Source organism: Chiloscyllium plagiosum, unplaced genomic scaffold (assembly GCF_037043375.1).
Source record: "Chiloscyllium plagiosum isolate Xiang-an unplaced genomic scaffold, Cpla_swu_hap1 HiC_scaffold_3, whole genome shotgun sequence".
Taxonomy (NCBI): Eukaryota; Metazoa; Chordata; class Chondrichthyes; order Orectolobiformes; family Hemiscylliidae; genus Chiloscyllium; species Chiloscyllium plagiosum.
This window is the reverse complement of record NW_028270141.1, coordinates 160,906,408-160,921,934: the sequence shown is the minus strand read 5'-3', so window position 1 is coordinate 160,921,934 and position 15,527 is coordinate 160,906,408. Positions and strand designations below refer to the sequence as shown.

Here is a 15,527-nt window from a genome sequence, read left to right as displayed (position 1 = left end):
GGTTTAATGTAATCTGTGCGTTTAGTGTGATCTGTGGGTTTAATGTGAACTGTGTGTTTAGTGCGATCTGTGGTTTTAATGTGATCTGTGGTTTTAATGTGATCGGTGGGTTTCATGTGATCCAGGGGTTTAGTGTGATCTGTGGGTTTAGTGTGATCTGTGGGTTTAGTGTGATCTGTGGGTTTAATGCGATCTGGGTTTTAATGTGATCTATGGATTTAATGTGATCTGTGGGTTTAATGTGATCTATGGGTTTAATGTGATCTGTGGGTTTAGTGTGATCTGTGGGTTAAATGTGATCTGTGGGTTTAATGTGATCTGGGGTTTCATGTGATCTATGGATTTAATGTGATCTGTGGGTTTAATGTGATAAGTGGGTTTAACGTGAACTGTGTGTTTAGTGCGATCTGTGGTTTTAATGTGATCTATGGGTTTAATGTGATCTGTGGGTTGAATGTGATCAGTGAGTTTCATGTGATCTATGGGTTTAGTGTGATGTGTGGGTTTAGTGTGATCTGTGGGTTTAGTGTGATCTGTGGGTTTAATGTGATCTGTGGGTTTAGTGTGATCTGTGGGTTTAATGTGATCTATGGGTTTAATGTGATCTGTGGGTTTAATGTGATCTATGGGTTAAATGTGAACTGTGGCTTTAATGTGATCGGTGGGTTTCATGTGATCTATGGGTTGAGTGTGATCTGTGGGTTAAATGTGATCTGTGGGTTTAATGTGATCTGTGGGTTTAACGTGATCTTTGGTTTTAACGTGACCTGTGGGTTTAGTGTGATCTGTGGGTTTAATGTGATCTATGGGTTTAATGTGATTTGTGGGTTTAACGTGATCTGTGGGTTTAACGTGATCTTTGGTTTTAACGTGATCTGTGGGTTTAGTGTGATCTGTGGGTTTAACGTGATCTTTGGTTTTAACGTGATCTGTGGGTTTAGTGTGATCTGTGGGTTTAATGTGATCTTTGGGTTTAGTGTGATCTGTGCGTTTAATGTGATCTGTGGGTTTAATGTGAACTGTGGGTTTAGTGCGATCTGTGGGTTTAGTGTGATCTGTGGGTTTAATGTGATCGGTGTGTTTCATGTGATCTATGGGTTTAGTGTGATCTGTGGGTTTAGTGTGATCTGTGGAATTAACGTAATCCATGGATATAATATGATCTGTGGGTTTCATGTGATCTGTGGATTTAGTGTGATCTGTGCGTTTAATGTGATCTGTGGGTTTAATGTGAACTGTGTGTTCAGTGCGATCTGTGGGTTTAGTGTGATCTGTGGGTTTAATGTGATAAGTGGGTTTAACATGAACTGTGTGTTTACTGCGATCTGTGGTTTTAATGTGATCTGTGGGTTTAATGTGATCTATGGGATTCATGTGATCTGTGGGTTTAATGTGATCTGTGAGTTTAATGTGATCTGGGGTTTAATGTGATCTATGGATTTAATGTGATCTGTGGTTAAGTGTGATCTGTGTGTTTAATGTGATAAGTGGGATTGACGTGAACGGCGTGTTTAGTACGAACCGTGGTTTTAACGTAATCTATGGGTTTAATGTGATCTGTGGGTTTAGTGTGATCTGTGGGTTTAGTGTGATCTGTGGAATTAACGTAATCCATGGAATTAATGTGATCTGTGGGTTTAATGTGATCTATGGGTTTAGTGTAATCTGTGCGTTTAATGTGATCTGTGGGTTTAATGTTAACTGTGTGTTTAGTGCGATCTGTGGTTTTAATGTGACCTATGGGTTTAGTGTGATCTGTGGGTTTCATGTGATCTGTGGATTTAATGTGAAATGGGGTTTAATGTGATCTATGGATTTAATGTGATCTGTGGGTTTAGTGTGATCTGTGGGTTTAACGTGATCTGTGGGTTTAATGTGATCTGTGGATTTAATGTGGTCTGTGGGTTTAGTGTAATCTATGGGTTTAATGTGATCTGTGGGTTTAATGTGTTCTGTGGGTTTAATGTGATCTATGGGTATAATGTGATCTGTGGGTTTAATGTGATCTGTGGGTTTAATGTGATCCGTGGGTTTAGTTTGATCTGTGGGTTTAATGTGATCTGTGGGTTTAACGTAATCTGTGGGTTTATTGTGATCTGTGGGTTTAGTGTGATCTGTGGGTTTAACGTAATCCATGGATTTAATGTGATCTGTGGGTTTAATGAGATCTATCGGTTTAGTGTGATCTGTGGGTTTAATGTGATCAGTGGGTTAAATGTGATTGGTGGGTTTCATGTGATCTAAGGATTTAGTGTGATCTGTGGGTTTAGTGTGATATGTGGGTTTAGTGTGATCTGTGGGTTTAATGCGATCTGGGTTTTAATGTGATCTATGGATTTAATGTGATCTGTGGGTTTAATGTGATCTATGGGTTTAATGTGATCTGTGGGTTTAGTGTGATCTGTGGGTTAAATGTGATCTGTGGGTTTAATGTGATCTGGGGTTTCATGTGATCTATGGATTTAATGTGATCTGTGGGTTTAATGTGATAAGTGGGTTTAACGTGAACTGTGTGTTTAGTGCGATCTGTGGTTTTAATGTGATCTATGGGTTTAATGTGATCTGTGGGTTGAATGTGATCAGTGAGTTTCATGTGATCTATGGGTTTAGTGTGATCTGTGGGTTTAGTGTGATCTGTGGGTTTAGTGTGATCTGTGGGTTTAATGTGATCTGTGGGTTTAGTGTGATCTGTGGGTTTAATGTGATCTATGGGTTTAATGTGATCTGTGGGTTTAATGTGATCTATGGGTTAAATGTGAACTGTGGCTTTAATGTGATCGGTGGGTTTCATGTGATCTATGGGTTGAGTGTGATCTGTGGGTTAAATGTGATCTGTGGGTTTAATGTGATCTGTGGGTTTAACGTGATCTTTGGTTTTAACGTGACCTGTGGGTTTAGTGTGATCTGTGGGTTTAATGTGATCTATGGGTTTAATGTGATTTGTGGGTTTAACGTGATCTGTGGGTTTAACGTGATCTTTGGTTTTAACGTGATCTGTGGGTTTAGTGTGATCTGTGTGTTTAACGTGATCTTTGGTTTTAACGTGATCTGTGGGTTTAGTGTGATCTGTGGGTTTAATGTGATCTTTGGGTTTAGTGTGATCTGTGCGTTTAATGTGATCTGTGGGTTTAATGTGAACTGTGGGTTTAGTGCGATCTGTGGGTTTAGTGTGATCTGTGGGTTTAATGTGATCGGTGTGTTTCATGTGATCTATGGGTTTAGTGTGATCTGTGGGTTTAGTGTGATCTGTGGAATTAACGTAATCCATGGATATAATATGATCTGTGGGTTTCATGTGATCTGTGGATTTAGTGTGATCTGTGCGTTTAATGTGATCTGTGGGTTTAATGTGAACTGTGTGTTCAGTGCGATCTGTGGGTTTCATGTGATCTGTGGGTATTATGCGATCTGTGGGTTTAGTGTGATCTGTGGGTTTAATGAGATCTGTGGGTTTAATGTGATCTGTGGGTGTAGTGTGATCTGTGGAATTAACGTAATCCATGGATTTAATATGATCTGTGGGCTTAATGTGATCTGTGGGTTTAATGTGATCTGTGGGTTTAACGTGATCTGTGGGTTTAGTGTGATCTGTGGGTTTAATGTGATCTATGGGTTCAGTGTGATCTGTGGAATTAACGTAATCCATGGATTTAATATGATCTGTGGGCTTAATGTGATCTGTGGGTTTAATGTGACCGTTGGGCTTCATGTGATCTATGGGTTTAGTGTGATCTGTGGGTTTAATGTGATCTGTGGGTTTAATGTGATCTGTGGGTTTAATGTGATCGTTGGGTTTCATGTGATCCAGGGGTTTAGTGTGATCTGTGGGTTTAATGTAATCTGTGCGTTTAGTGTGATCTGTGGGTTTAATGTGAACTGTGTGTTTAGTGCGATCTGTGGTTTTAATGTGATCTGTGGTTTTAATGTGATCGGTGGGTTTCATGTGATCCAGGGGTTTAGTGTGATCTGTGGGTTTAGTGTGATCTGTGGGTTTAGTGTGATCTGTGGGTTTAATGCGATCTGGGTTTTAATGTGATCTATGGATTTAATGTGATCTGTGGGTTTAATGTGATCTATGGGTTTAATGTGATCTGTGGGTTTAGTGTGATCTGTGGGTTAAATGTGATCTGTGGGTTTAATGTGATCTGGGGTTTCATGTGATCTATGGATTTAATGTGATCTGTGGGTTTAATGTGATAAGTGGGTTTAACGTGAACTGTGTGTTTAGTGCGATCTGTGGTTTTAATGTGATCTATGGGTTTAATGTGATCTGTGGGTTGAATGTGATCAGTGAGTTTCATGTGATCTATGGGTTTAGTGTGATCTGTGGGTTTAGTGTGATCTGTGGGTTTAGTGTGATCTGTGGGTTTAATGTGATCTGTGGGTTTAGTGTGATCTGTGGGTTTAATGTGATCTATGGGTTTAATGTGATCTGTGGGTTTAATGTGATCTATGGGTTAAATGTGAACTGTGGCTTTAATGTGATCGGTGGGTTTCATGTGATCTATGGGTTGAGTGTGATCTGTGGGTTAAATGTGATCTGTGGGTTTAATGTGATCTGTGGGTTTAACGTGATCTTTGGTTTTAACGTGACCTGTGGGTTTAGTGTGATCTGTGGGTTTAATGTGATCTATGGGTTTAATGTGATTTGTGGGTTTAACGTGATCTGTGGGTTTAACGTGATCTTTGGTTTTAACGTGATCTGTGGGTTTAGTGTGATCTGTGTGTTTAACGTGATCTTTGGTTTTAACGTGATCTGTGGGTTTAGTGTGATCTGTGGGTTTAATGTGATCTTTGGGTTTAGTGTGATCTGTGCGTTTAATGTGATCTGTGGGTTTAATGTGAACTGTGGGTTTAGTGCGATCTGTGGGTTTAGTGTGATCTGTGGGTTTAATGTGATCGGTGTGTTTCATGTGATCTATGGGTTTAGTGTGATCTGTGGGTTTAGTGTGATCTGTGGAATTAACGTAATCCATGGATATAATATGATCTGTGGGTTTCATGTGATCTGTGGATTTAGTGTGATCTGTGCGTTTAATGTGATCTGTGGGTTTAATGTGAACTGTGTGTTCAGTGCGATCTGTGGGTTTAGTGTGATCTGTGGGTTTAATGTGATAAGTGGGTTTAACATGAACTGTGTGTTTACTGCGATCTGTGGTTTTAATGTGATCTGTGGGTTTAATGTGATCTATGGGATTCATGTGATCTGTGGGTTTAATGTGATCTGTGAGTTTAATGTGATCTGGGGTTTAATGTGATCTATGGATTTAATGTGATCTGTGGTTAAGTGTGATCTGTGTGTTTAATGTGATAAGTGGGATTGACGTGAACGGCGTGTTTAGTACGAACCGTGGTTTTAACGTAATCTATGGGTTTAATGTGATCTGTGGGTTTAATGTGATCTGTGGGTTTAGTGTGATCTGTGGAATTAACGTAATCCATGGAATTAATGTGATCTGTGGGTTTAATGTGATCTATGGGTTTAGTGTAATCTGTGCGTTTAATGTGATCTGTGGGTTTAATGTTAACTGTGTGTTTAGTGCGATCTGTGGTTTTAATGTGACCTATGGGTTTAGTGTGATCTGTGGGTTTTATGTGATCTGTGGATTTAATGTGAAATGGGGTTTAATGTGATCTATGGATTTAATGTGATCTGTGGGTTTAGTGTGATCTGTGGGTTTAACGTGATCTATGGGTTTAATGTGATCTGTGGATTTAATGTGGTCTGTGGGTTTAGTGTAATCTATGGGTTTAATGTGATCTGTGGGTTTAATGTGTTCTGTGGGTTTAATGTGATCTATGGGTATAATGTGATCTGTGGGTTTAATGTGATCTGTGGGTTTAATGTGATCCGTGGGTTTAGTTTGATCTGTGGGTTTAATGTGATCTGTGGGTTTAACGTAATCTGTGGGTTTATTGTGATCTGTGGGTTTAGTGTGATCTGTGGGTTTAACGTAATCCATGGATTTAATGTGATCTGTGGGTTTAATGAGATCTATCGGTTTAGTGTGATCTGTGGGTTTAATGTGATCAGTGGGTTAAATGTGATTGGTGGGTTTCATGTGATCTAAGGATTTAGTGTGATCTGTGGGTTTAGTGTGATATGTGGGCTTAAGTTAATCCATGGACTTAATGTGATCTGAGGGTTTAATGTGATCTGTGCGTTTAATGTGATCTATGGGTTTTGTGTGATCTGTGTGTTTAATTTGATCTGTGGGTTTAATGTGATCCATGGGTTTAGTGTGATCTGTGGGTTTAACGTGATCTGTGGGTTTAATGAGATCTATCGGTTTAGTGTGATCTGTGGGTTTAATGTGATCAGTGGGTTAAATGTGATTGGTGGGTTTCATGTGATCTAAGGATTTAGTGTGATCTGTGGGTTTAGTGTGATATGTGGGCTTAACTTAATCCATGGACTTAATGTGATCTGAGGGTTTAATGTGATCTGTGCGTTTCATGTGATCTATGGGTTTTGTGTGATCTGTGGGTTAAGAGTGATCTGTGGGTTTAATGTGATCTGTGGGTTTAAAGTGATCTGCGGGTTTAATGTGATCAGTGGATTTAACGTGATGAGTGAGTTTAACATGATCTGTGGTTTTAATGTGATCTCTGAGCTTAATGTGATCTATGGGTTTAGTGTGATCTGTGGGTTTAGTGTGATCTGTGGAATGAACGTAATCCATGGATATAATATGATCTGTGGGTTTAATGTGATCTGTGGGTTTACTGTGATCTGTGGGTTTAATGTGATAAGTGGGTTTAACATGAACTGTGTGTTTAGTGTGATCTGTGGTTTTAATGTGACCTGTGGGTTTAATGTGATCGGTGGGTTTCATGTGATCTATGGGTTTAGTGTGATCTGTGGGTTTAATGTGATCTGGGATTTAATGTGATCTATGGATTTAATGTGATCTGTGGTTAAGTGTGATCTGTGGGTTTAATATGATAAGTGGGTTTGACGTGAACTGTGTGTTTAGTGCGATCTGTGGTTTTAATGTAATCTATGGGTTTAATGTGATCTGTGGATTTAATGTGATCTGTGGGTTTAGTGTGATCTGTGGGTTTAGTTTGATCTGTGGGTTTAATGTGATCTGTGGGTTTCATGTGAACTGTGTGTTTAGTGCGATCTGTGGTTTTAATGTGATCTGTGGGTTTAATGTGATCTGTGGATTTAATGTGATCTGTGGGTTTAGTGTGATCTGTGGGTTTAGTTTGATCTGTGGGTTTAATGTGATCTGTGGGTTTAGTGTGATCTGTGGGTTTAGTGTGATCTGTGGGTTTAACGTAATCCATGGATTTAATGTGATCTGTGGGTTTAATGAGATCTGTGGGTTTAGTGTGATGTGTGGGTTTAGTGTGATCTGTGGGTTTAGTGTGATCTGTGGGTTTAACGTAATCCATGGATTTAATGTGATCTGTGGGTTTAATGAGATCTGTGGGTTTAGTGTGATGTGTGGGTTTAGTGTGATCTGTGGGTTTAATGTGATCAGTGGGTTTAATGTGATCGGTGGGTTTCATGTGATCTCAGGATTTAGTGTGATCTGTGGGTTTAAGTTAATCCATGGACTTAATGTGATCTGAGGGTTTAATGTGATCTGTGCGTTTAATGGGATCTGTGGGTTTTGTGTGATCTGTGGGTTTAATTTGATCTGTGGGTTTAATGTGATCCGTGGGTTTAATGTGATCGGTGGGTTTCATGTGATCTAAGGATTTAGTGTGATCTGTGGGTTTAGTGTGATATATGGGCTTAACTTAATCCATGGAGTTAATGTGATCTGAGGATTTAATGTGATCTGTGCGTTTCATGTGATCTGTGGGTTTGTGTGATCTGTGGGTTTAGAGTGATCTGTGGGTTTAATGTGATCTGTGGGTTTAAAGTGATCTGCGGGTTTAATGTGATCAGTGGGTTTAACGTGATGAGTGAGTTTAACGTGATCTGTGGTTTTAATGTGATCTCTGAGCTTCATGTGATCTACGGGTTTAATGTGATCTGTGGGTTTTGTGTGATCTATGGTTTTAATGTGATCTGTGGGTTTAGTGTGATCTATGGTTTTAATGTGATCTGTGGGTTTAATGTGATCTATGGGTTTAATGTGATCTGTGGGTTTAGTGTGAACTGTTTATTTAATGCGATCTGCGGTTTTAATGTGATCTACGGGTTAAATGTGATCTGTGGGTTTAATGTGATAGGTGGGTTTCATGTGATCAATGGGTTTAGCCTGATCTGTGGGCTTAGTGTGATCTGTGGGTTTAGTGTCATCTGTGGGTTTAGTGTGATCTGTGGATTTAATGTGATCTATGTGTTTAATGTGATCTGTGGGTTTAATGTGATTCGTGGGTTTAGTGTGATCTGTGGGTTTCATGTGATCTGTGGGTATTATGCGATCTGTGGGTTTAGTGTGATCTGTGGGTTTAATGTGATCTGTGGGTTTAATGTGATCTGTGGGTGTAGTGTGATCTGTGGGTTTCATGTGATCTATGGGTTTAATGTGATCTGTGGGTTTAATGTGATCGGTGGGTTTCATGTGATCTGTGGCTTTAATGTGATCTGTGGGTTTAATGAGATCTGTGGGTTTAACGTGATCTTTGGTTTTAACGTGATCTGTGGGTTTAGTGTGATCTGTGGGTTTAATGTGATCTGTGGGTTTAACGTGATCTGTGGATTTAATGTGATCTGTGGGTTTAGTGTGATCTGTGGGTATACTGTGATCTGTGGGTTTCATGTGATCTTTGGGTTTAGTGCGATTTGTGGATTTAATGTCATCTGTGGGTTTAATGTGATCTGTGGGTTTAGTGTGATCTGTGGGTTTCATGTGATCTGTGGGTTTTGTGTGATCTGTGGGTTTAATGTGATCGGTGGGTTTCATGTGATCTGTGGCTTTAATGTGATCTGTGGGTTTAACGTGATCTGTGGATTTAATGTGATCTGTGGGTTTAGTGTGATCTGTGGGTATACTGTGATCTGTGGGTTTCATGTGATCTTTGGGTTTAGTGCGATTTGTGGATTTAATGTCATCTGTGGGTTTAATGTGATCTGTGGGTTTAGTGTGATCTGTGGGTTTCATGTGATCTGTGGGTTTTGTGTGATCTGTGGGTTTAATGTGATCTATGGGTTTAGTGTGATCTGTGGGTTTAATGTGATCTGTGGGTTTAATGTGATCTGTGGGTTTCGTGTGATCTGTGGGTTTCATGTGATCTGTGGGTTTAGTGTGATCTGTGGGTTTAATGTGATCTATGGGTTTAATGTGATCTGTGGGTTTAATGTGATCGGTGTGTTTTATGTGATCTATGGGTTTAATGTGATCTGTGTGTTTAGTGTGATCTGTGGAATTAACGGATTCCATGGATTTAATATGATCTATGGGTTTAGTGTGATCTGTGCGTTTAATGTGATCTGTGGGTTTAATGTGAACTGTGCATTTCGTGCGATCTTTGGGTTTTGTGTGATCTATGGTTTTAATGTGATCTGTGAGTTTAGTGTGATCTGTGGGTTTAATGTGATCTGTGGGTTTAATGTGATCTGTGGGTTTAAAGTGATCTGTGGGTTTAATGTGATCTGTGGGTTTAAAGTGATCTGTGGGTTTAATGTGATCTGTGGGTTTAATGTGATCAGTGGGTTTAACGTGATCTGTGGGTTTAATGTAATCAGTGGGTTTAACGTGATGAGTGAGTTTAATGAGATCTGTAGTTTTAATGTGATCTCTGGGCTTAATGTGATCTATGGGTTTAATGTGATCTGTTGGTTTAACGTGATCTATCGGTTTAACGTGATCTATCGGTTTAATGTGATCTGTGGGTTTAATGTGATCTGTGGGTTCAATGTGATGTTTGGGTTTAATGTAATCTGTGGGTTTAATGTGATCTGTTGGTTTAACGTGATCTATCGGTTTAACGTGATCTATCGGTTTAATGTAATCTGTGGGTTTAATGTGATCTGTGGGTTTTATGTGATCTGTGGGGTTAATGTGATCTGTGGGTTTAATGTGATCAGTGGGGTTAATGTGACCTGTGGGTTTAATGTGATCAGTGGGGTTAATGTGATCTGTGGGTTTTATGTGATCTGTGGGGTTAATGTGATCTGTGGGTTTTATGTGATCTGTGGGTTTAATATGATCTGTGGGTTTAATGTGATCCGTGGGTTTAATGTGATCTGTGGGGTTAATGTGATCTGTGGGTTTAATGTGATCAGTGGGGTTAATGTGACCTGTGGGTTTAGTGTGATTTGTGGATTTAGTGTGATCTGTTGGTTTAGTGTGATCTGTGGTTTAAGGTGATCCATGGATTTAATGTGATCTGTGGGCTTAATGTGATCTGTGGTTTCAGGTGATCCATGGATTTAATGTGATCTGTGGGCTTAATGTGATCTGTGGGTTTAATGTGAACTGTGTGTTTAGTGCAATCTGTGGTTATAATGTGCTCTATGGGTTGAGAGTGATCTGTGGGTTCAGTGTGATCTGTGGGTTTAAAGTGATCTATGGGTTTAATGTGATCTGTGAGTTTATTGTGATCTGTTGGTTTAGTGTGACATATGGGTTAAATGTGATCTGTGGGTTTAGCGTGATCTGTGGGTTTAATGTGATCTGTGGATTTAATGAGATCTGTGGGTTAAATGTGATCTGTGGGTTTAATGTGATCTGTGGGTTTAACGTGATCTGTGGGTTTAGTGTGATCTCTGGGTTTCATGTGGTCTGCGGGTTTAATGTGATCAGTGGGTTTAGTGTGATCTGTGGGTTTCTTGTGATCTGTGAGTTTAATGTGATCTATGGGTTTAATGTGATCTGTGGGTTTAGTGTGATCTGTGGGTTTAATGTGATATGCGGGTTTAATGTGATCAGTGGGTTTAAAGTGATGTGTGAGTTTAACGTGATCTGTGGTTTTAATGTGATCTCTGGGCTTAATTTGATCTATGGGTTTAATATTGTCTGTGGGTTTAACGTGACCTATCGGTTTAATGTGATCTGTGGGTTTAATGTGATCTGTAGGTTTAGTGTCATCTGTGTGTTTAATGTGATCTGTAGGTTTAACGTGACCTACCGATTTAATGTGATCTGTGGGTTTAATGTGATCTGTAGGTTTAGTGTCATCTGTGGGTTTAATGTGATCTGTAGGTTTAACGTGAACTGTAGGTTTAGTGTGATCTATGGGTTTAATGTGATCTGTGGGTTTAATGTGAACTGTGGGTTTAGTGTGATCTATGGGTTTAATGTGATCTGTGGGTTGAATGTGATCTGTGGGTTTAATGTGATCCGTGGTTATAATGTGATCTGTGGGTTTAGTGTGATCTGTGGGTTTCGTGTAATCTGTGGGTTTAGTGTGATCTGTGGTTTAAGGTGATCCCTGGATTTAATGTGATCTGTGGGTATAATGTGATCTGTGGGTTTAATGTGAACTGTGTGTTTAGTGCGATCTGTGGTTTTGATGTGCTCTATGGGTTTAATGTAATCTGTGGGTTCAGTGTAATTTGTGGGTTTAACGTGATCCATGGGTTTAATGTGATCTGTGGGCTTAATGTGATCTGTGGATTTAGTGTGATCTGTGGGTTTAATGTGGTCTCTGGACCTAGTGTGATCTGTGGGTTTAGTGTGATCTATGGGTTTAATGTGATCTATGGGTTTAATGTGATCTGTGGGTTTAGTGTGATCTATGGGTTTAATGTGATCTGTGGGTTTAACGTGATCTGTGGGTTTAGTGTGATTTGTGGGTTTAGTGTGATCTGTGGGTTTAATGTGATCTACGGGTTTAACATGATCTGTGGGTTTAGTGTGATCTGTGGGTTTAGTGTGATCTGTGGGTTTAATGCGATCTGTGGGTTTAACGTGATCTGTGGGTTTAGTGTGATCTGTGGGTTTAATGTGATCTACGGGTTTAATGTCATCTGTGGGTTTAGTGTCATCTGTGGGTTTAGTGTGATCTGTGGGTTTAATGTGATCTTTGTGTTGAATGTGATCTTTGTGTTTAATGTGATCTGTGGGTATTATGTGATCTGTGGGTTTAATGTGATCTATGTGTTTAACGTGATCTGTGGGTTTAGTGTGATCTATGATTTTAATGCGATCTGTGGGTTTAGTGTGATTTGTGGGTTTAATGTGATCTGTGGGTTTAATGTGATCTGCGGGTTTAATGTGATCAGTCGGTTTAACGTGATGTGTGAGTTTAACGTGATCTGTGGTTTTAATGTGATCTCTGGGCTTAATGTGATCTATGGGTTTAATATGATCTGTGGGTTTAACATGATCTATCAGTTTAATGTGATCTGTGGGTTTAACGTGATCGATGGGTTTAATGTGATCTGTGGGTTTAATGTGACCTGTGGATTCAATGCGATCTGTGGGGTTACTGTGATCTATGGGTTTAGTTTGATCTGTGGGTTCAATGTGATGTTTGGGTTTAGTGTGATCTGTTGGTTTAATGTGATCTGTGGGTTTAGTGTGATTTGTGGGTTTCATGAGATCTGTGGATTTGGTGTGATCAGTGGGTTTAATGCGATCTGTGGGTTTAATGTGATCTGTGGGTTGAACGTGATCTATGGGTTTAATGTGATCTGCGGGTTTAATGTGACCTGTGGGTTTAGTGTGACATATGGGTTTAATGTGATCTGTGGGTTTAGCGTGATCTATGGGTTTAGTGTGATCTGTGTGGTTAATGTGATCTGTGGGTTTAATGTGATTTGTGGGTTTAGTGTGTTCTGTGGGTTTAATATGATCTGTGGGTTCAATGTGATCTGTGGGTTTCATGTGATCTGTGGGTTTAGTGTGATCTGTAGGTTTAATGTGATCTGTGAGTTCAATGTGATCTGGGGATTAATGTGATCTATGGATTTAATGTGATCTGTGGGTTGAGTGTGATCTGTGGGTTTAATGTGATCCGTGGTTATAATGTGATCTGTGGGTTTCGTGTGATTTGTGGGTTTAATGTGATCGATGGGTTTCGTGTAATCTGTGGGTTTAGTGTGATCTGTGGTTTAAGGTGATCCCTGGATTTAATGTGATCTGTGGGTATAATGTGATCTGTGGGTTTAACGTGAACTGTGTGTTTAGTGCGATCTGTGGTTTTAATGTGCTCTATGGGTTTAATGTGATCTGTGGGTTTAACGTGATCTATGGGTGTAATGTGACCTGTGGGTTTAATATGATCTGTGGGTTTAATGTGATCTGTGGGTTTAATGTGATCTGTGGGTTTAGTGTGATCTGTGGGTTTAATGTGATCTATGTGTTTAATGTGATCTGTGGGTATTATGTGATCTGTGGGTTTAGTTTGATCTGTGGGTTTAATGTGATCTATGTGTTTAGCATGATCTGTGGGTTTAATGTGATCTGTGGGTTAAATGTGATCTGTGTGTTTAATGTGATCTGTGGATTTAGTTTGATCTGTGGGTTTAGTATGATCTGTGGGTTTAATGTGATCTATGTGTTGAATGTGATCTGTGGGTATTATGTGATCTGTGGGTTTCGTGTGATCTGTGGGTTTAATGTGATGTATGTGTTTAACGTGATCTGTGGGTTTCATGAGATGTGTGGGTTAAACGTGATCTGTGGGTTTAACGTGTCTATGGGTTTAACGTGATCTGTGGGGTTAGTGTGATCTATGATTTTAATGCGATCTGTGGGTTTCGTGTGATCTGTGGGTTTAATTTGATCTGTGGGTTTAATGTGATCTGTGGGTTTAATGTGATCTGTGGGTTTGATGTGATCTGTGGATTTGGTGTGATCTGTGGCTTTAGTGTGATCTGTGGTTTCAGGTGATCCATGGATTTCATGTGATGTGTGGGTTTAATGTGATCTGTGGGTTTAACGTGATCTGCGGGTTTAATGTGACCTGTAGGTTTAATGTGACATATGGGTTTAATGTGATCTGTGGGTTTAATGTGTTCTGTGGGTTTAATATGATCTGTGGGTTTAGTGTGTTCTGTGGGTTTAATATGATCTGTGGGTTTAGTCTGATCTGTGGGGTTAATGTGATCCATGGGTTTAATGTGATCTATGGGTTTAATGTGATCTGTGGGTTTAACGTGATCTCTGGGTTTAATGTGATCTGTGGTTTAATGTGATCTGTGGGTTTAGTGTGGGCGGCACGGTGGCACAGTGGTTAGCACTGCTGCCTCACAGCACCAGAGACCTGGGTTCAAATCCCGCCTCAGGCGACCTACTGTGTGGAGTTTGCACATTCTCCCCGTGTCTGCGTGGGTTTTCTCCGGGTGCTCCGGTTTCCTCCCACAGTCCAAAGATGGGCAGGTCAGGTGAATTGGCCATACTAAATTGCCCGGTAGTGGTAGGTGAAGGGGCAAGTGTAGGGGTATGGGTGGGTTGCGCTTCGGCGAGTCGCTGTGGACTTGTTGGGCCGAAGGGCCTGTTTCCACACTGTAGCTAATCTAATCTAAAATGTGATCTGTGGGTTTAATGTGATGTGTGGGTTTAGTGTGATCTGTGGGTTCAATGTGATCTGGGGTTTAATGTGATCTATGGATTTAATGTGATCTGTGGGTTTAATGTGATTGGTGGGTTTCATGTGATCTATGGGTTTAGTGTGATCCATGGGTTTCATGTGATCTGTGGGTTTCGTGTGATCTGTGGGTTTAATGTGATCTGTGGGTTTAATGTGATCAGTGGGTTTAATGTGATCAGTGGGTTTAATGTGATCTGTGCGTTTAACGTGATCTGTGGGTTTAATGTGATCTGTGGGTTTAATGTGATCTATGGGGTTAACGTGATCTGTGGATTTCGTGTGATCTGTGGGTTTAATGTCATCTGTGGGTTTAGTGTCATCTATGGGTTTAAAGTGATCTGCGGGTTTCATGTGATCTATGTGTTTAACGTGATCTGTGGGTTTAATGTGATCTGTGGGTTTAACGTGATCTGTGGGTTTAGTGTGATTCGTGGGTTTAATGTGATCTCTGGGCTTAATGTGATCTGTGGGTTTAGTGTGATCTGTGGGTTCAATGTGATCTGGGGTTTAATGTGATCTGTGGGTTTAGTGTGAACTGTGGGTTTAACGTGATCGATGGGTTTAATGTGATCTGTGGGTTTAATGTGATCTGTGGGGTTCGTGTGATCTGTGGGTTTAACGTGATCGATGGGTTTAATGTGATCTGTGGGTTTAATGTGATCTGTGGGGTTAGTGTGATCTATGGGTTTAGTTTGATCTGTGGGTTCAATGTGATTTTTGGGTTTAATGTGATCTGTGGGTTTAATGTGTTCCATGGGTTTAATGTGATCTATGTGTTTAACGTGATCTGTGGGTTTAGTGTGATCTATGATTTGAATGCGATCTGTGGGTTTAATGTGATCTGTGTGTTTAGTGTGATCTGTGGGTTTAATGTGATCTGTGGGTTTAATGTGATCTGTGGGTTTAACGTGATCTATGGGTTTAATGAGATCTGTGGGTTTAATGTGATCTGTGGGTTTCATGTGATCTGTGGATTTGGTGTGATCTGTGGCTTTAGTGTGATCTGTGGTTTCAGGTGACCCATGGATTTAATGTGATGTGTGGGTTTAATGTGATCTGTGGGTTTAGTGTGATCTGTCGGGTTA

At 40.1% G+C, this 15,527-nt stretch overlaps 2 protein-coding genes across 5 annotated transcripts in view; both read right to left on the bottom strand.

Moving 5' to 3' along the window:
- Nucleotides 1–15,527, bottom strand: part of LOC122552344 (phosphofurin acidic cluster sorting protein 2) — a 772,803-nt gene that overhangs the window by 156,747 nt on the left and 600,529 nt on the right. The gene's annotated exons all lie outside the window — the stretch shown is intronic.
- The window catches only part of LOC148151795 (uncharacterized), an 86,340-nt gene continuing 84,744 nt past the window's right edge, over nt 13,932–15,527 (bottom strand). The window contains exon 7 of the mRNA XM_087975810.1: nt 13,932–13,941. Coding sequence (XP_087831936.1) covers nt 13,932–13,941 — 10 coding nt within the window. The remainder of the gene's footprint in view (nt 13,942–15,527) is intronic.